Below are 22540 nucleotides of genomic sequence, written 5' to 3'. Positions count from 1 at the left end.
AATGAATTTACTTCAAAGAATAAGTCGACTTGAGGTTTCAGAAGATGTTGGTGGATGTGTAGTCCCAATCAGGGGGGGGGGAGATAGTCGAGGGAGCTTCACTATTAAAGCTGAGATCTTTGGATCTTTTTAATTTACTTGCTCGTTCCACCCTTAGCGCTACACTTTATCTCGAAACTTAACGGAACTTAAGCTTCACTGAACATAATTGAATTTTTATGCTACTATATCAATATAATGTTTTATTACTTTCCTTAATTTTCGTCACTATTTTTCCTTTTCCTGGTTTTACTTTTGTCCCCACACTTTTCCCACTTTCAATACGTTTCCAACTGCAAGTTCGTTTGATTTTTCCTTCCTCTCAGAATGTTTCGGGAACGAGTTTTCTTGGTGTCATAAAATAGCTATTATGCACAATCAGTTGGAACTTTTTAAGGTGTTCTTTTTTACGAACTGTTAAATCCGCTAATCCGGTTACTCGTTTCTCAAATTTTGACAACTAAAAACAAAATTTTCTAGCAAATAGAACGTAATGTACACTGTCAATTCAAAAGTAAGTTCTACGAGCAACAATATGTAGGTAAAGAATACCAGAAATTATACTTGCAATCATTAGGTAGAATAAACTAGTAGCTTTCAATACAAAATATCTTAACATAAATCAGCAATTAGTAGGTAAAATAATCCTACTAGTAATTTGTAGGGATTTTTTTATAACCTAGTTACAATTAGTGATTAAGTAAACCCGTTATTAACATGCAAGTATATTAGCAATAATAGTAGTTAACTCATTAAAGCAATTAAAATAAAATGCAGTCATAAAAATGAACAATAGACGTACGTTGACTTCAAGAAATAATACCGTGGTGAGCTGCTCACTGAAGCAAACACATCCCCAGTTACTGATTTTAAAGTTTGCATAGTATCGATTCCATGTTGCTGGCATCGATTCTATGTTGCTGGCGTCGATTCCATGTTGCTGGGTATCGATCCCCATTCAAACAACGGTGAGTAGGATCGTCAGTGACGTCAACACAGGATTTCAACAATCCGAGGACAAGTTTACATGAAATACTAATTAGTTAGCTCATTTAGTAGACATTCTAATTACGTTTATTTGTTTACAAGGGGCGTGACGACCCATACTAGCGCCCAGGGCGAACTTTTAACTTAGCGTCACTTCTATAGAGAAATACAGGTTCAGAAAGCGTGATTATATATTTTTGCATTTTGAAAAAGCAATGCCAGAAACTGAAATTTTGCTGTTAATTCGCGTTTTTTAAGATGAAATTTTGTACATTTCAAAAAGAAAATTTCTAATTAATAAAGAAATCCTGTGGGTCGGCGTGATCGGGACGGTAAACCGAAGAGGCCCGAGTTCGAACCCGGTGCAGCAACCAATCTAGGAGAGACAACTTCAAAATCAAATAACTGCTGCCTTGTAGTTTGTTCTTGGTTAAACAGCGGAAGCAAATCCAAAAATAAATCAGGTTGAAATCGGAGTTGACTCGCGAAACTTAATTATAAGTTAATTGTGATGGAGGCATTTCTACCCGAGCGTGATAAATAATTTTAGTCAGGTTTCGCTGTTAAAAACTTAAAATTACAATTTTGATGTGATAGTAGAATATTTAGTGACGTCATTTCTGTGTGCGTGTGTGTGTATGGGGGAGGTTGTGTTGTTCAGATTGGAAGGTGTGGTAAAATAGTTTTAAAAAAAAAAGTGCTACCCCATATAAAAGCTTAGGTTAGTGGCTGCAGAAATAAAATAGCTCAGACGCAGTCAAGGCTTTAAAAATCACCGTCAAAGATTCAGGAAACTACATCAAACATGCAGCAAATGCAATAAATATTTTGTGTGGCAATAATTGATCAAGCTAATTAATTGGATAGTGACCACCTAATGTGTCATGAGTTGCAGCAAAACAGTGAAATTAACTAACTGCCATTAAAAAAAGACTCAACAGAAAATTAAATAGCCATTTATTCTAAGACAATTACATTTAACTCATTAGGCTCAACCAAACTTTAAATATAGGGCCATATATATATATATATATATATATATATATATATATATATACTAATATATACATATATGTATATACAGGCCCAGGGGCGGAACTACAGTGCCGCCAGACCCCGCAATGCGGGGGGGCCCAGACCGATTGGGGGCCCAAAAATCCTGGCTAAATTATTTAAAAAAAAAAAATTAAAAAAAAATGTAAAAAAAAAAAATTAAAAAAAAAATTAAATTAAAAAAAAAAAAAAAAATTAGTTGGAGTTCGAGTTATCTTTCTTCTACAGTTACAAACAAACATGATAGTCGGCAAACGTCTTTGAGAAAAAATGCACAGACTATAGCTCGAGAGACCGCCAGACATATAGACAACTTCAAAGACGTAGCCTACCGTTCTTTTTAGTGACGTCGATTAGGAGAACAAAAAAGCATCGTCATATTGTTTACATTATTAAAATACATATCTATGATTGCGTGTTTAAACTACTGGCCTGAATTCTAAAAAAATATAATTATTTATTTCGATCTCATACATTTATAATTGCGTTCATTTTCAATTTAACAACTGTATCAATAAATTTGTAAAAGTTTAAGTTATCTCCCTTTAGCGATGCGTCTGAAGTTTGTCTGTGCCGGTACGCTTTGAAATCGGGCTGGGGAAATGTTGCGGCGACTATCCTGGTCTTCTAGACGACCGGAAAAGTCGGCACTATTGATGTAGATGTTCATCGGCGCTTTCTTGTCCCCTTCCCTTGAACCTTCCCAACTCTCTCCCCTCCCCCTCATCCCCCCCCCCTCACCTCTACCCCTCACCACACCCTTACTCTTACAATAAGATGTAATGCATAGATTAACGAACCATTTATGAACAACTGAATTGTAAACTGTCCACTTCTGCACATTTTGTTAAAGACACTAGATCTAGTCACTAGTCAGTAGTTGTTCATTTACCTGATGAAGTATTTTGTTTGACGAATCTAATTCAAACAAGGAAGGTAAGACTCGTCTTTATATTATTAATCGTTTTATAATTAGTACACGTATTAATTGAACATTAGTTATATTAACACTAAATACATTATTAAAGTTAATCAAATTTAGGACACAATGATCCAGGGGCGGAACTACAGCCGCCCATAATCATTTTTTTTATAGTTAAAATTAATTTTCTTGCATTTTTGACCTGATAGATCTAGTTGTTTTGAAAAAAAGAATAATACTGTAGCTGCGGTTGGAGTATCTTTATTCTATAGACACCATCCCACGTTCTTGTATATTCTTTTTCCTACAATCAAACACGCTGTTGTTAGCAAAATTATTTTGAAAAAACATCAAAATGCGCGAGAGGCCGCTAGATATTAAGACGGCTTTTTGAGACCATCCCAAATTTGGTACTGATGGATAAAAGCACATCGGCGCTTTGTTGTCCCTTTTAAGTTCCTTTCTCAGACCTCCCCTCCCGCTCTTAGCCTTACAAGAAGCGAATAGATAGCGCCTCAACAACTAAGCTGACTCGAATCGGTGGTAGTGTTGACAAAATAGCGCTCCAACAACTAATATCCAAGAAATAAAGTGCCGATATTTTTTACATTTAATAACCACTGTTCTAGAAAACAAGGCAAACGTCTCAAAAAAATACACGAATGATAGTGTTATATATATATATATATATATATATATATATATATATATATATATATATATATATATATATATATATATATAAGTTTCGTCACTGGCACCTTGATAGTGGTTTTGTAATCAACAAACAGATCTAATACATTAGTGATGTTATATAGTAGCTAAGACATGCTGTTGCATAATTATTTTTTTAAAAATATACACATAAGCTGTAGTGTGAAAGATAGGCAAACGTTCAAACCACTTCAATAAATTATTTCCCTTTTTCAGATAGTCAAATAGGGCTGCTCATAAGCTCCTTTTAATAGATTTGTAATAATTAAATTAAATAACAATTACTTATCTTAATTATTATTTTTTAAAAAGTACTAAACAATGGTATAGTTTAAAAATGAAGTGTAGTTAAAATTAATAATATACATACAAAAAAACATAAAAATAAACATAACACGAGACACCATTACTTATACAAAGCTTCATGATTTATATACTTTTGACCGACTTAATGATTAGCAGTATTAAGGCAAACATAAATGAAAACAGATTTTCAAAACAGACCAATGCACTCATACACATGACATGTTGTTGTGATAAGATTTAATTGAATTTCTTTTTTCTGAACCCGGTCAGGCTAGAAATGAGTATCCTATGTTCGTATTGTGTGTTTATATATATATATATATATATATATATATATATATATATATATATATATATATATATATATATATATATATATATATATATATATATATATATATATGGGGGGAGGCCCAAAAAATTTTTTGCGGGGTGGCCCATTTTTTCTAGTTCCGCCACTGTACAGGCCCTATATCATGATACATGTAAATATGTCCATAATTATATCTTACAGTAATTACAGGAAATATGTGTATTAAACAAAGTTCATTTGATGCGAGTTTAAAAATATGATAAACACACACAGTCTTAAACCAACAATTAGGCATGAAATTAATGTGATGTTTTTTGAGATTCATCATCAATAAAAAGTAAAGTCACTCTTCCTGACCTGGCTATCCATTAGGTAAGTGAAGTAGAGTTTATGTGTTTTTTTACCATGGCATATATAGGGGTGTTGTGGTCACCACTATGCCCAGGTGCCTTTACATTGCCTAATGTGAATCAGGTACCCATTTTAGCTGGGTGGACTCAGAGCTTTCTAAAGCCTGGGGTCTGTGATTTGAGCTCCAGACTTTTGGAATAGCAATAGAGATACATCATGCTGGGAGTCCAATAATATGTTCCTTGACAGTTACCTATTACTTATCTTTTTGATATGTATAATGTATATGTCAGTCAAAAGAGCAAATCAACACAATAAGCATAAAGATAAAACATTTTAAATCACATATGAGCTACTTCTGTTAAACAGTGCTCAACTTTAAGATCACCAGTGTTCAGAAAATATATGGACGTCAAATATACTTTTTCTATTTCATTTGGGGGATGGGGGGGTAATTACCTGAAAGAAACTCTCTGAACCTCACACATAGCAGTCCTTGCAGTAATACTGTGTTCACACAAAAATTAAAATACATAAAAAATCCTTACAGCAAAACTGACATTAAACTAGGAAATAACACCTTACATTGCATATATGGTAATACTAATATTGAGTTCACATATTAGGAAAAACACCTTACATACAATACAATCCTTACAGCAATATCTGTTCACATAGGAATGAACACCTCACATACATAGCAATCCTGGCTAACATACAATGTTCACAGAAAAAAAGTAGAATTTCACACCTCATATTGTAAACTCTAACAAAATTCTACTTATATCACAAATCAAATCAATACATTACCTCTTTACCTATATTTGATTGCTACAGTATCAACAAAGGTAAAAAATATTTTATAAAAATAGAATATAAATAAATTATACATTAAAAATATATAAACATTATTTTAAACAACATCAATATGAAAATACACAATCCCATGAGTTACTTTATCAATTTACTATCATGTTCTGAAATAACCATTAACCTTATACCACCTATTGTGATGTTTTGTAATAGCACATTGTAGAGATAAGTAAATATCATGTGGATCTAAAGACAGTTATCCTACAATTCAAACAGCGATTATAGGGTTAATTGAACCTTAAGTCACCTATGGTTTCAGCAGGATTTGTTTAAACGTGTACACATTTCATTGATGCTCTATTTAAATCAACAGACAAATTCAGCCTTTTTAGGGTTAACTGATCCTCAAGTTGAACACACTTCTAAACTAACAGTTGGGTAAAAATAATATTTCAAGGGGGATAATGCTTAATGACTCGGGTTAAGATAATTATGCAACAGCATGAACCTGAAACACCCACACATTGGAGAAGCTACATATATTTAAGCCAGTGGTGGAAAAGATTTGATTGCTTCCATTTTTATAGGTGAGGAAGAATTATATATACACACACATATATATACATGTCTATATATATATATATATATATATATATATATATATATATATATATATATATATATATATATATATACACATATAGGCCTACATGTCTATACATACATACATATATATATATATATATATATATATATATATATATATATATATATATATAGACATGTATATATATATGTGTGTGTATATATAAAATACATAAGCAGAGACGTGTCAGACAGGTCGACATATTGATCTGGCTGCGTAGCGTAATATCACAATCACTTTATCCCCAAGAAAACTCTAATGTCATCTGATTCCAATCTAAAAAGACAGCCAAGTAGTAAAGCCTGACCAATGCAGCCCAGGTCTCACAACATCACTGTGAAGAAAGAGAACATCAGCAGCATCATTGTGAAGTAAGAGAGCACATCAGCATCTTTTCAACAGAGCAGTCCGGGCTGAGACCAGGAGCTTGAAGGCGTCTTCGCTGCCGGGGGCAACGCTCTTGTCAGGGTGGAGGAGAACTGCCAGTTTTCTGTAGGCTCTGTTGACGTCATCCCTGTGGGGTGGGTTGAGGGGGTGGGGAGGGGGGGGGGGGGGATGTTTTGTTGGTTAAAGTTTCTAAATGTAAGTTAATGCAGTTGTTTGTTTTAATTGTTGTTTTAAATTTACCTTGCTGATTCACTTACTTTGTTGACTAACTTACTTTGTTGACTAACTTTCTTGACTATCTCTGTTGACTAACTTATTTTCTTGACTAACTTACTTGACTAGCTTTCTTGACTAACTCTGTTGACTAACTTATTTTCTTGACTAACTTACTTGACTAACTTTCTTGACTAACTCTGTTGACTAACTTACTTGACAAACTTACTTTGTTGACCAACTTACTTTGTTGACTGACTTATTTTGTTGAATAACTTACTTTGTCGCCCCTTGGATGAGACCCAGCCTCTCGTAATCATTCTTGGCATTTTTCAACCTCTGTATGGCCTCAATCTGCTCCTTGGTGTACCCCAGCTGTGTTGTGGTTGGCTCACGTCGGCCTCCGTTCTCACACGTCCTAACCACTCCTTCAAACAAAACCTGTGGTAAGAAAAACCAAACTGTCTAGAACAATGTTTCAATGTTTGCTTTCAGAAAACATTGTTTCAATCATTTCTGTCAGAGAATGCTTCAATCATTCTTAAAGTGGGGGAGTGTTTTATTTTATAAATTTCTGTTTAAAAGTTTTATTTTCCATACTTAAATAGACCATCTTCTTCTTCTTTGTTCTTAATTTTTAGTTTGAAGGGATCGAGCCTTATTTGCCAGAGGGTTGGAACTTGAGACTTTATAGACCGTCTGATTTTGAGGTAATTTATGTTGCAAACTTTCGTGTTGTAAATAAGAGTATGCATGCTATAAATATTTTTTTTTAGAAACCTAATAATCTATATATATAATTCTCTTCTTCGAGCCGTTAGAAAACAAGCTGCAAACGCTCTCCCTACCTCCCCACCCCTACATGGTTTTAGTGAGCTGTGTTCACTCTAAATGTTTACAAGCAGAGCCAACGATTTTAAACGTAGGGGGGGAGGGGGGGGGGAAGGAAGGGGGGGGGGTTATGGTCCTTAACGAGCTACTTATAGTGTTTTAAAGAAATATTTTCGGTGTCAGCGTTGGTACTGTCGAATTCACAAATTATGAATTATTGAAAATTAGAAACAACTAAATAGCGGCGTATGTTATGCCGCGGGCCGGCTCGTTGAAAATAATTCAGTAAATGATATAAATGGAATACCAAATGTATCAGATTCAGCACTTTTAATTACTTGTATATTAAAAAAATATCCGTGGGTGATGTCCCTTTTACCTGAAATAAATTACTGATTCCCTCCCCTGTTAAAGCTGATGTCTCAAAGAAATGAAAGCCCCTGGCGTCCGCCCACAGCTGTCCTTCTGATTCATCCACTTGCCTCTTTAGGTCAGTCTAGCGAAATTTAATTTAAAAAAATTAATGTCATGCATGTATCTTGTTAAAGTGTGAAAATTTATGTAACATATAAATGAGATTGAAAGGACACTTAAGTCCTGAGTTTATCATGAGTTTTGCTGGGTACCAATCAGAAATGGGTTGATTCATAAATACTTGCCAGGTACCAATTAGAGCTGGATGTACTCATACAAGTTCTAGAGACATAGAATGGTAACATTTAGAGCTGGGTGGGTCAGTGAATTTCTAGAGACATGCCAGATACTCAGTAGAACTGAGTGAGTTCTGTGATATTGTACCAAATAGCCAGGTACACATAGTAGCCTTTTAGAATGAGTTTCATTTAAATAGTGGCAGATATACTTAACTAGGTTGTTCTTTGTCTCATCCATCCAGTGTACAATACTAAACTCTACTATTTAACCACAATGTACCATGACACAATAATACTAAAACACATGTAAAGGAACATCCAAATAAGTAAAGTTCCCTTTCAAACCTGACCATCTACGGGGCAAGTGAAGTAGAGTTCACATGTTTCTGTGATCCCTGCATATGAAGGGATATGAAGGGATAGTGTGGTCAGCACTATGCCCAGCCACCTTTACTTACCTTAACGTGAGTTAGGTACCCATCCGAGCTTGGTGGACTCAAGGGCAGTTCAAATTGATAATTAATCCAAAACATCCAAATTGATAATTAATTAACTGAATTAATGAAAGCTACCAACCTTGTTTCCACAGACACAGACCACAATGCTGTCCAGCTCGGATTTGTTTCCAATCTCATTGGTCAGCTCCTCCATCCAGTAGTCCAGTGACGTGAAACTGGCCTTGTCGCTGACGTCATACACCAATATTGCACCTTGTGTGTCTTTATAAAACTCATTCCGGACCTTCACAAAACATAGAGTGGACATTTCATGGAATAAATTATGTCCAACGTGTTTGTTACTGTGTGCAGTTTAAAAAAGAGACTGTCATATTGTATAGTCAATAGAGCAGTGGAGATAGAGTATATATGTTTATGTGACCTGAGCATGTGAAGGGACGGTGTGGACATTGTTATGCTCAATAGACTTTACTTCCCAGTCAGCTGGTGGAATCATGGACTATACTTGGAAGGTGAAGTAGAGTTTACCTGTTTTTATGACTGTCAGTTTTATACCTAGCTGCCTTTACTATCCTTAACTTGCCAAATATGTACCTGAGCTATGTGGACACAAGCATGTCAGAAGGCAAGTCCTATAATCAAACCTGAGATTTTTGGGTAGGTGCTTGCCCTCTCTAACACTTGACCACACAGCCCCCATATACTCACATTGGACATAAACAAATAGCAAACAACAGAATGGTCACCAAGGTAGATAGTGTTGACTGCATTTGGTTACAGGTGACAGGTGTATACAAAGACATGGTTTGCTTTTCACTATGCCCAGCCACCTTTACTTTAACCTAACTAGAGATTAGTAAAAAGTAAAAAGTTCCCTTTTCAAACCTGATGGTCTATAGGGAAAGTGAAGTAGAGTTCACTTGTTTCTGTGACCTCAGTTAGGTACCCATTTACCCATCAGAGTTGGGTGGACTCAAGGACGGCCTACTGACTTGAACCCGGATTCAAACTCGAGACTTACGGGTTAGCAGTCTAGACCACTCCGACCCCTAGAGTTAAGTAGGATTGTGTAAAACCACAAGTGCCCAAATGCTTAAAACCGAGGAGCCGAACTTCAGTCTTTCACTATCACAGTGTCATGCTCTACCACCAGATCATGCTGTACTATGATGGACTTACTAAATAATGACCATATTCCAATAAAATTATGAAAGTCCACAGGAACAGGAGGAAAACACTTTAAAACTTTTACACTAACCTCATAAAAAATGGGGTGTCCAGCCATGTCAAAAATATTCACTTTTATATCTCTGTCCTTCAGTGAGACCCTAAGTGATAAAAATGTTGTTGCATTTAATATTCACAAAAAATAAAAAAATTAGAGAGACTTCAAGAGTTAATTTAGCCATAATCTAAAATATAACAATTTAGAGGCATTCTAAAAGATAATAATTGAAAGAAATTCTAAACGATAAAAATATAATGGTATTTTATATGAAGTTTGTGATTAACAAATGTAAGTTATATGAATACACTTTTACAGACAGGCTTTTACAGCTAATTTCTAAATTTTTGTTTTAAACTTTTTTAAAATGTGTAAAGTTATAGGCTACAGAAGAAATAACATATTATTGTTATAGATTGACACTTTTTTGCCTTAAAAACATATTAGAAAACCAATCAAAGCAATCTTACTTTGTAACACCATAATCTATTCCAATTGTGGCCAAATATTTATTGACAAATCTCTTTTCGCAGTATCTTTTAATGATGCAGCTCTAGAGTAAAAAATAAAACTATTTTTAAAATCAATGGTGCATAGTAGAATTTAAAATTATTTTTTTTACATCTTTAAAGTAAACATTTCTCTAGAAACATCAAACAATTTTATTCTACTTGGCAAATTATGAACTTTGACAGCTGACTTTGAAGACAATTAAATGATTGTACAATATGAGGATCTTTAACATACAACTCCAATTAACTGCATATGCCCTTCAATATGTGCACAATGTAACTTCCATTCAAATACAGGGATGTAGCTTTGTTTCAGATAAACTAAACTTTCTAATGAAACAATGTTTGAATTTTTACTTAGCCTTACACTTATACATAAAAATTTCACCTGTTCATTAAATTTCATTTTTCCAGCTATGATGTTTATTATTTAAATAGATGTATCTAGACAATGCAGATTTCTCTTCTCTACCTTATGTTTAGCTGTATTATCAAACCATTAAATAACAAAAGAGCATGATGAAAACTCTGTGGTAAATAAGATTACTTACCTTTCCAACTTCAGCATTCCCCATGCTAATTATTTTTATCCTCAGGGGAGACTTGCCTTTCATCTTTGTACTTTGCGACATTGTTAGATTGTTACACCAACCAGAATAGATGAAATTTTAACTAGAATCTCTTTCCTGTCAAAATCATTTTCCTAAAAATTTAATGAACAGGATTAGGCCAAATGTTGAAAATTAAAATAGGTTTCATAATTAAATGTGGAGAAGAAGAAAGAACAATATCTTCAGTGACCCATCAAGGCACAATTAAGGCATAAAAAGTAAAAATGATATGATTAGATTTGTATGATTTGAACTTTTGTATTAAGTATTGAGATAGTCACAGTCACAATTTTAAAAAAAAAATCATTGACAATGAAACTGATAGATCTAGATCTAGTAGGCCTAAGTAAAAAAAATAAAAAGGCCTGAGCCTATTCTAGGCCTGTTTTAGTCAGTAGTTATTTATTAATAATAAATGGTACCACAGTAGTTATTAGTAAATAGGCTAGTTAATAATATTAATATACTTAAGTTAAAGTTAAGTGACTTAAGAAGAAATGAAAGAAAGTTATAGATTCTAGTTAGTTATTAATTTTTTACTAATTTTTAGTAGGTATAATAGATTAATAGGGCATAAGCCAGAGCCTAGTTTAAAAATTAAATTAATAGGTCTGCCTCAGTACAAACAAGTAGTACAGTAGTAAAAAGTAGTACCATCAACCATCATTATTAACTTAGTAAGTAAATGATAAATGTGAACAGGCCTCAGCACATACATAACTCAGACTCAGTACTCCTCACTCAGTACTGATCAGTAGACAGTAGTCAGTTCTCAGTTCAGTACTGAACTGATCATCTATTCTAGATCTAGTGACTTTATTCTAGTGGACATCTAGTCTAGTCATTCTAGCTAGATTAATCTAGATTCTAGTGAATTCTGCTAGTCTACTACTACTAACTTAACTACTAGATCTCTAGTAACTAATTTAAAGCAATTTATAATTTAAATTTAAGTAATTTTTGTTTTAGAATAGTTTAGAGTCAGACTAACTTTACTTTACTTTTACTGACTTTAGTCTTTAGACTATAATAATAATACAATACTTACGTTTATTTGCTAGATTACATATTTAAGTCTCATATTTTTTTTATTAAAAAAATGTACCCTAAATTAGTTTTGAAAATGGTTTAGTTTTAACACTTGTAGATCTACTAATGTACTTGTAATATACTTTGATATCGATGGAAAAAATGCATATCCGCCACATGTAAACATACTGGGACCGGAGCAAATGAAAACCTCTATAAATATTGACCAAAAATACTTAATGGTTGGTAGGGTGAAATATCGTAATTACATCCAAAATATTAAGGTCTATTTAAAAATTTAATACAAGTAAACATATAGTATCGAGCAGTATAACACACCTATTCTATCCATTCTATCCAAAAAGTCTAAACTAAGACTAGGCGTATGTATGCGTAGAGCTATTTTAATTTCATTCTCCATTGCGATGACCAATAAAACAAAAGATGACAGTAGGAGCGATACTAGTGACTAAACAAACTATGTGCGTGACATTTTATTACAAGGAAAATTTAAAATTGGCAGTTAGAAATAATCTATTGATCTGATTCAATAACCGGGGAATGCGGAACCAAATACCATTATGATCGCATTCGTGTATAGGCATATATATATATATATATATATATATATATATATATATATATATATATATATATATATATATATATATATATATATATATATATATAGGCCTATTTATTTATTTATATATATATATATATATAGGCCTATTTATTTATTTATATATATGCGTGTGTGTAATTATTAATACTAATAGTTTCGCTGTCTGTCTATCTATCTATCTGACAAGTACGCTCTAGAGAAAACACAAAGAAAATAAAAACATGCATAGTATTTCGAAAAACGAAGTATGACGTCGACACATTTAGCGCACAGAGTAGAAAATAATCTCAAACCCAGAGAGTGCTCAAAGTTATATGACGTCATTGATTTTCGCGTTAACATTGAATAAAAAGGAAATGTTGTCTAATCTTAATGGTTTGCGTGAAGAGTTTCTTGCATACAATTCTTCGGGTAGGGGCGAAGCCCCACCCCCCGCGTAAGAACGTCTGAGCCCCCCCCCCCCCCCTCGGGGAGGGGGCGGACACTGGAAAAAGTATATAATTATATTTCGTTGAATGGGACGGTAGACATGTTTTTTTTTTGGGGGGGGGGGGGGGGGGTGGGGGGGGGGGGGTGGGGGGGGTGGTGTGTGTGGGGGGTGGGGTGGTTTTAGTTTAGACTTTTTCCTCCCCAGAGAGGGGTGGGGGTACTTGAAATTTTCGGGGGCGGGGGTAGAATTTTCGGGGAAGGGGCGGACACTGGAAAAAGTATATAATTATATTTCGTTGAATGGGACGGTAGGCATGTTTTTTTTTTGGGGGGGGGGGGGTGGAGGGGTGGGGGGGGGGGTGGAGGGGTGGGGGGGGGTGGTGTGTGTGGGGGTGCGGTGTGTGGAGGGGGTGGTGTGTGTGGGGGGTGGGGGGTGGGGGTGGGGGGTGGTGTGTGGGGGTGGGGTGGGGTGGGGGTGGTGTGTGGGGGGGGGGTGGGTTGGTTTTAGTTTAGAGAAAAGAGACAGCACTATCAAGCTAGCGCCCGGTGTATCCTTCCTCAACGGGCCATTTTTCTCGTTATAAATAATCTCCATAACCAAGGAAGGAAACCCAGTTTTTAGACACCTACATACGAGAATTATCTCCCTCCATTGATACAGAACATAAAAATAGCGGCAGTGAGCGATGGCCTGAAAACATCCGTAAAGACAGGGGCGATAACTGAAGTGGGTTTGCTCCTAAAGTTGTGATTATTTTGGTTTCCTCGTCGGCAGCTGAATTTTTTTTTTTTCATTTCTTTAACTTAATTTAAAATTATAAAAAGATAAAAACCACTTAAGAGGTGAATGATAAACCATAGGTTACAATTTCTGATCATATAAATAGACTTAAAACAGGTTGGATTAATATTTAAAATTGCACATTCTTATTTTATGAGTAACGTGAATGAAGATACTGTTGTAGTTTTTTTTTTATGCTCCAACCACACTTAGTCCAAAAGGTGTAATAGGCTAAACTGTAAATAGTGGAGTTGGATCAGAGTACGCTAAATGAGGCTGAATTCATCATCTAAAACAGGGGTCTCCAAACTACGGCCCGCGGGCCGGATGCGGCCCGCGAGGTCCTCTCATCCGGCCCGCGGAGATCTTTTTGTCCACTGAAAAAAACGTTTGTTGGTGATGGCTGAGGAACTTTGCCCAGAAAAAATCAAAGACATGTCTGGAAGAAACTGGCCCCCGAACTGAAAAGTTTGGAGACCCCTAATCTAAATATTGAAATTTCGACATAGATATAGAATTAAAAATAATAAAATTTAAAAAATAAAATAAAAATAAAATAAAACAAAATTAAGTAAATGAAAATTACATAATAAAAACTTATGGATTGAAGATAATTTTCTGGTGATGCTAAATATAGCTAGAAATGTTTAACCATCATTTTCTAGTTATCATTTATAATCATTTTGTGATGGTGGTGTAGTGGTGGTGGTTTTGTGGTAGTGATATGGTCATGGTGATCTAGTAGTTGCAGAGTTTCTTCCAGGCATCTCTTCGGGGGGGGGGGGGGGGGGGAGGCGAAAAAATTCTACCGCCCCCCCCCCCCCCCCCCCCCCCCGAACGAAATGAAATGTATATAATTGATATAGAAAATATATACTTTTAACAGTGTCAGCCCCCCCCCCCCCCCCGAAAATTTCAAGTGCCCCCCCCCCCCCCCGGAGAAAAAAGTCTGGAAGAAACACTGAGTATTTGTGATATAGTGTTGTTGCATGATGGCGGTAAAATGGTGGTGGTTATATGGTGAAACGCTGGTGGTGATTTAGTGGTGGTGGTAGCCGGTTGGTGGTCATGATTCGGGTTGTAGCTCAACTAGAGGCGCTGACTGTGGGGGTTTTAATGGAAGTGGGGGTTGGCTGTGTTACCTATTTTCAGCGTGTAATCTTTACGGCGTCCGGATGATGATATACGCTTCCCAGCGGGTGGGAGAATAGACGTCAACATTATCTCCACTCGTCGTTATAGTGACGTCACCTGCAGACGGCTAGAGGAGAGAAAATGAATAAAATATTTAGCGACGAGAGCGGTCGTGTTGTGGGACAGGGTGGTTGGTCATTGATGTTAGAGGTTGTAGGTTAAACATTGATGGTTGGTCATTGATGTAAGGGTTGGATGTTAAACATTAATGTAAGGGTTGTAGGTTAACATTGATGGTTGGTCATTGATGTAAGGGTTGGATGTTAAAACATTGATGTAAGGGTTGTAGGTTAAACATTGATGGTTGGTCATTGATGTAAGGGTTGGATGTTAAACATTAATGTAAGGGTTGTAGGTTAAACATTGATGGTTGGTCCACTGATGTAAGGGTTGGATGTTAAACATTGATGTAAGGGTTGTAGGTTAAACGTTGATTGTTGGTCATTGATGTTAAGGGTTGGATGTTTTAAACATTGATGTAAGGGTTGTAGGGTTAAACATTGATGGTTGGTCATTGATGTTAAGGTTGGAGGTTAAACGGTTTGGCGCCCAGAGTTCCAGTGCGGCTATGTTAGCACTTGGCATCCTTAACGGGCGTCCAGTATAATGGGGAAGGGACAGGGGCGTAGCGAGGGGGGGGGGCGGGGGGTGCGGACCGCACCGGGTGACACCATTTAGGGGGGTGACACCAAGGCAAAAAATAGCAAAATATATAGAGAAAAACTTGAGGGGGGGGGGGGGTGCTAATCGAAAGTTTGAGGGTGGGGGGGGGGATGCAAATCGAAAATTTGAAAGTTTGTCCCCGGGAAGGGTCGCTACACCTCCTGGGGGTGGGGGGGGGGGGTGACAACAATAAGTGCCGCACCGGGGCGACACCCGACCTCGCTACGCCACTGGTAAGGGATACCATTATATTCAGCGGTAAAACTGCAACAGGCCGCCTCGTCGATTGCGCGACCCCAGAGCCCCGGGCCACACATGCGAGCACTATGGCGCCTACGTTCATTCAAACATCTAATGGGCTATGGATAAAATGGCTAAAGTCGCTCACTTAATTGAATCAGGTGCAGAGGCGTAGCGAGGGGGGGGGGGGGCGGGGGTGGGGGGGCGGGGGTGGGTGGGGGACATATGTTCTCCGGGAGCCGACCTTAGGGGGGGGGGCGCCAAATTGAAAGTTTGAGGGGGTGCAAATGAAAAGTTCGAGGGGGGTGGGTGGTAAAACGAAAGTTTGGGGGGGTGCAAATGAAAAGTTCCACGGGGGGGTTGCAAATCGAGTTTGTCCCCGGGCGCCGGGAGGAGGGTCGCTACGCCTCTGATCAGGTTGTATCCTCCGTAATCTCTGCACGGTACGATTTTGGCGCCTAGTGCTATCCCCGAGCACTACGCGCCTACGTTAGTTTTAAGGAGCGCCCTACAATATTAATAATGCGGCACACGACATTGATAAGTAAACCGAGCTAAGGGCCGTACGCGGCGCCCCTGGGATAGTGTAATGGGGTTCACAAAAGCGAGACTTTCCGCCCCTGACACTTAGGCGGTGATTGATTAACGGTGATATTACGGTGAGTGGATAACTTACACTCAGAGCCGTGCTGGGCGGTAGTGTAGGGTAAACGCGTGCACTGATGAATATGATCCAAGATTAGGCATTGTTTACATTTAAAAAATAATTCAGTTTTAGTAAACAAGGAAGTAGGCCTACATTGAAATGGGGAGTAACTAAATATTCTAATAGAATAGTGAGTGTTTATTGTTTATATTTATTATTGTATCTTTCATTACCGAGTTTTGCAGAACAATATTTTTATGAGTTTTGAAAATAAAAATAATTATTGATAAATGTGCATGGAGCTGAAGCAGAGGCGTAGCGGGGGGGGGGGGGGGGGGGGGGGGGGGGGGGGGGGGGCGGGGGGGACATATGTCCCCCGGGCGCCGACCTTAGTGGGGGCGCCAAATTGAAAGTTTGAGGGGGGGGGTGCAAATGAAAAGTTCGAGGGGGGTGGGGGTGCAAATCGAAAGTTTGAGGGTGGGGGTGCAAATGAAAAGTTCGAGGGAGGGGGTGCAAATCGAAAGTTTGAGGGGGGGGGTGCAAATCGAAAATTTGCTCCCTAGGGGGGCGCCAAATTGAAAGTATGTCCCCGGGCGCCGGGAAGGGTCGCTACGCCTCTGAGCTGAAGAGCCACATCTTGACATCAAATGAGCCGCATAGGGCCTACGGCTCGCGAGCCGTAGGTTGCCGACGCCTGTTTTAGTTACCCGTGTTGACTTTTTGAAAGACGTCCCTTTAATTAGGGCAGAGGTCGGCAACCTTTTGAGACGGGAAGAGCCAAAAGTTACAATTTACAAAGTTTTCCCCCAGTTTTTAAAGAGCCACAAAACATTGTTATGTCATTAGTATGATCTTTGAATATATATCATATATATATATATGTATGTATATATATATATATATATATATATATATATATATATATATATATATATATATATATATATATATATATATATATATATATATATATATATATATATATATATATATAATTTAAAATAAATATCTTTAAATATATGAAATAATCTTATTTGTTTTTGTGTTGAAAGTGTCTACTATAAACGTCAGTGTACTGGCATTTCTTCTGAGTTGCTCAAATCTCTCAGTGAAAACATTCTTCATTTTGTTTATAGTAATGCTGAGGTTTTTCATGTTAATAATAGAATTGGTTTCATCACGATATTTTATTTTTCAGATTTTTCGTAATTAAGTAATTTACCGCTCACCATGTCTTTACTAAAAAAATTTTTTTTCGAAACAATCCACTTCTTCAAGCAAGGTATAGGCTGGGTTTGCCCTTCCTTTCAGCTTTACATTTAGCTCGTTTATTTTCTTTATGATATCCACCATGAAGTTGAATGTTTCAATTCGGGATGGACAATTTAATAGGAAGTACATCGAAATATTGAGTAACTAAATAGTTTAATAGAATAGTGAGTGTTACTTGTTTATGTTTATGATTATATCGTTGTTGTTGCAGAACAATGTTTTTATGAGTTTGAAAAAATAAAATAAAATAATTATAAATATTTTTGCACCGAGCTGAAGAGCCGCAACTTGACATCAAAAGGGTCGCATGCGGCTCGCGAGCCGCAGGTTGCCGACCCCTGAATTAGGGGATCCAAAATTTTTCGAAAACATGTAACTAGACAAGCAGTTGAATGTATCTCATCAGAAATGGATAGAAATATGTTATAATAAAGCTACCATTTTTAGACTTTTAAACAAAACCTACAGTTTAGTAATCAATACGTAAAATATATTGTTTTTAAAAGTTGACATAGATAATATAAATAATTTGTTACAATTATTACGTAATGAAATATAAATCGTTTTATTATGTATTTCAAACATGTCTTAGCTACACTTGGTTAGTTTAGTTATTTTTGTGAAAGTTATTTCCCTTGAATACAAATTTTGGTGTTTGGATTTCAAAATGGGAGATAATTCGTTGCTTAATTTTACATTCATTTCAAATTCCTTCACCTTTTGTAAAAATTATACAGAGCTTAATTTCTAAACAAAATAGTTTGGTAGGTTTTTTAGCATTATCAAGTTGAAAAAACAAATACATCAGTAGCCATTGTAGAATGCAATACTTAATGTTAGTAGACATACAGTCTTAGTCGTAAATTAAACATCTAATTAATTGTCCTTTCATATTTTTCACCCTCTCCTAAAGGATTCATATATAACAATTTTAGGTTGGAATCTATAACATTTATAACCTTTTAATTTTCAAAAACAAAAAAAAATAGTTACATAATCACACCATATAGAAATTTTACAGTTATAACTAAAGACAGTCAAGCTTAAAACAGGTATGTTCCGTTTTGGAACACATCTTGGAAGGACTGCAGAGTCGAACACTACAAGAACTTTTTTTGTGTTTTTTTCCAGACTTTTTTCTCCCGGGAGGGGGGAGGGGTTAGCAACAATTTCAATAAAATGTGATTACGTTTGCAAACTGGAATTGAAGGAGTTAGTAGAAACTTTTGACACGAAGGAGACAAGTAAAATTTGATTTTGATGTCTGCTTATAACGTGTATGCAATTGATAAGAAATTAATATGTCACTTTTAATTAAGTGTTTTCTTATACATATGTTTTAATCATTAATTCGCGTGAAAGGGGGCGTTTTGCCTAGGGCGCTAAATAACCTGGCAACGGCTCTGCACACACACGCACACTCGCACACACACACATACATACACACATATATATATATATATATATATATATATATATATATATATATATATATATATATATATATATATATATATATATATATATATATATATATATATATATAACAGCACTTTGTTTCATTTAATAAAGTATGCGAAGATCTCGGCCACAACATCTAGTTCTACTTTAAACCTAAACATACGACCATAATCATATACCAGAAATTTTATTCCCCAAGAGAGCGGTTGTTTAGAAAAACGATCTTGGTGACCTTAAAAAAAAAATAAAAAAAATAAATAAAAAATAGCAGATTTTTTTTATATCAGCTGGCATTTGAACCCATGCCTTTGAGTGTATGGCACACGACCAAACCCACTATCTACTCGATCACGTTGCCGCACACGCATCTACACCTTCCGTTATTTATTACATTAGAAAAAAACTTTTACAATTTTTTTTTAAGTTACAGGTAAATTGGAGTAGATTCACGAATTATGCCGACTGTTATATAAGCAATCCCCCAAACGCCAATCCATCCAATTATTTTTACCACTATAAGAACACCACACTCCCTTTCGAATAAATATCTTTGCATAGAATATAGAATCTAATGATGTAGATTTGCACCCTTTCCTAAACGGAAATGTCAACCCATTTACCACTTTAAGAAACCCAAGTTAAGACTGGCGCAATCAGGATTTTTACCACCACTCTATCATACAGCCAACCACTTAAAAAACACACCCTTTATTTTGTAATCAACCAACCATACCCCATACTATTCTTATATTTAAAACTTCAAACGCTTTACCATTTACCACTTTAAAAAACCACACTTTTATTTTTTAATCAACTTGCCATACCCTACACTCACAATATTCTTACATTTACCACTTAAAAAACCACTTTTACAATTTCCCACTTAAAAACCACTTTTACAATTTCCCACATAAAAACCACTTTTACAATTTCCCACTTAAAAACCACTTTTACAATTTCCCACTTAAAAACCACTTTTACAATTTCCCACTTAAAAACCACTTTTACAATTTCCCACTTAAAAAAACTACTTTTACAATTTCCCACTCAAAAACCACTTTTACAATTTCCCACTTAAAAACCACTTTTACAATTTCCCACTTAAAAAACTACTTTTACAATTTCCCACTCAAAAACCACTTTTACAATTTCCCACTTAAAAACCACTTTTACAAATTACCAGTTTAAAAACCATTTATCATTTACCACCTCACACCCAGCCACCACGCGCCGTACCACGTGGCCCACACAAACCTGTAGAGAGCTTGCGTCACGTGACTCCCGCCAGATAATTAAAATATTACGTTTTTGTACTGGCTGTATCATTGTATTAATCTCCAGTTACCTGAGTACGAATCTTTCTTCCCACATTACTTGTTTTCTTCTTACCTTTTTTTTATCTCTCTCTCTCTTTCTCTCTTTCTATCTATCTATCTATATATCTCTTTTTCTCTCTCTCTCTCTCCCCCTCTCTCTCTCTCTCTCTCCCCCCTCTTTCTCTCTCCGTCAGTGCTGAGACATGTAGATACTGCTTAATGTTTTCTTCAATTAGATTAACGAAAGCTAAAAATTGCTTTAAAAGATTATCCTCCCAACAGTTGTATCAAATTAACAAATTAAAACGTGTACACATGTTAATAGCTGCGTGTAATTTTTAATGATTGAAATTGATTTATTTCGCTACAGTAGCGTAGCGAGGGGGGGGGGGGGGGGGGCGGGGGGGGGGGGGGGACATATGTCCCCGGGCGCCGACCTTAGGGGGCGCCAAAATGGGTTGGAAAAATAAATTGAAAGGTTGAGGGGGGTGCAAATCGAAAGTTTAAGGGGGGGAGGGTGCAAATGGAAATCTCGAGGGGGGGGGGGTGCAAATCGAAAGTTTGAGGAGGGGGGGGGGTGCAAATGGAAATCTCGAGGGGGGGTGCAAATCGAAAAGTTTGTCCCCGGGCGCCGGGAAGGGTAGCTACGCCTCTGTTTTGCTATTAACCCTATAATTATTCTATCTAGGTTTTTCTATTTTCCCCGATACCCCAGGAGGGTCGATGGAGCACAACAGTTAACTTTGCATAATTCTTTGCCATCCTTTACAGTATTCTCCCGCTTTAACTTATTAAGCAAGGGACAATCTAGTCCATTCTTGATATGCCCCAGCCATTGTCTTTGTTACCTCCCTGCTTCTCTCACCCATTCACACCCCCCCCCCCCCCCCCTCACTCTACATCCCTTGGTTGGCAGCGTGCCGTTCTTAAATGTCTTCGATGAGAAATCTGCGACGATCTTAGCGAGTTTCTCTAAACGACCAATCACTTTTGGGTCGTTCATATTATACTTATACAAGACGTCATGTTATTTTTAGCCGACTTTTACCCACATCATCACCAACCGAACGCCCCAATGAGGGAGGCTTAGCCAGCGAAAATCTCAAAATATAAGGATAATATTCAGGATTCGCCTCAAGCATTATTAATAGAACGGTCTGGTCGGATGGTAGAGCTTACGACTGCTATATCTAAAGCCTCAAGTGCGAATCATATACTAAAATATCTAGGACGTCTCTGAGTCAACTCAGCTCTAATGAGTACCTGACTAACGTTAGGGAAACGTCTGGGTGTAGTACTGCAAACTAAACCTCTTGTACACCGAGATAATTGAAACGAATAAACTCTACTTCATCTGCCCCATGTGTCTTTGGCACGAACGGAAATAGAAGAAAAGATTATGAACGGTAACTCTTAGCTCTTCACAGACAATGCAGTCCCACTCTCCAATTACCCCGCTTTGCAGAAATCAATGAACGATGCACGGAGAGTGTGGTTTAAAAACGACGTTTTGAGATGAGAAGATTATAAAAAAAAAAGATTTTTTTTTCGGTGATTAAACGGAACAAATGAATTTTACTATCCCGGGGTGAAGGGTGACGTCATAATGTCACCGGCGTCTGTGAGTTATGACGTCATTAGGTAATCGGTTTGTTATCAGGATGGCAGGGTGAAGGCTGATGGGGTGGGTGGGTGCTAGGGGGTGGGGGCTAATCGTGAAATTTGTAGGTTTCACCGTGATTTTAAAATACACATACTATAACTCAATGGCAGTCTGACTTTTGAGATTTGTCTTCATTCAAGATGGCGGTAAAATAGGAAAACATAAACAGGAAAAATGTGAGTAGTGG

At 36.6% G+C, this 22540-nt stretch overlaps 1 protein-coding gene across 1 annotated transcript; it reads right to left on the bottom strand.

The window, feature by feature from the left end:
* Positions 1-6307: 6307 nt before the first annotated feature.
* Positions 6308-12242, bottom strand: LOC131940303 (dnaJ homolog subfamily C member 27-like). Its single transcript, XM_059298954.1, has 8 exons — positions 12083-12242; positions 10975-11126; positions 10382-10464; positions 9945-10014; positions 8805-8969; positions 7955-8071; positions 7025-7185; positions 6308-6658 (listed from the first exon to the last, which is right to left on the bottom strand). Exons 2-8 carry the CDS (start codon positions 11053-11055, stop codon positions 6529-6531), a joined length of 807 nt encoding a protein of 268 aa, XP_059154937.1. The 5' UTR covers positions 11056-11126; positions 12083-12242; the 3' UTR covers positions 6308-6528.
* Positions 12243-22540: the final 10298 nt, after the last annotated feature.

The sequence above is a fragment of the Physella acuta genome, unplaced genomic scaffold (genome assembly GCF_028476545.2).
Source record: "Physella acuta isolate Inbredline_101_S28 unplaced genomic scaffold, ASM2847654v3 ptg000315l, whole genome shotgun sequence".
In the NCBI taxonomy this organism is placed as follows: domain Eukaryota; kingdom Metazoa; phylum Mollusca; class Gastropoda; family Physidae; genus Physella; species Physella acuta.
Note: the sequence above shows the minus strand (reverse complement) of the source record. Positions and strands in the feature narration are given on the sequence as shown.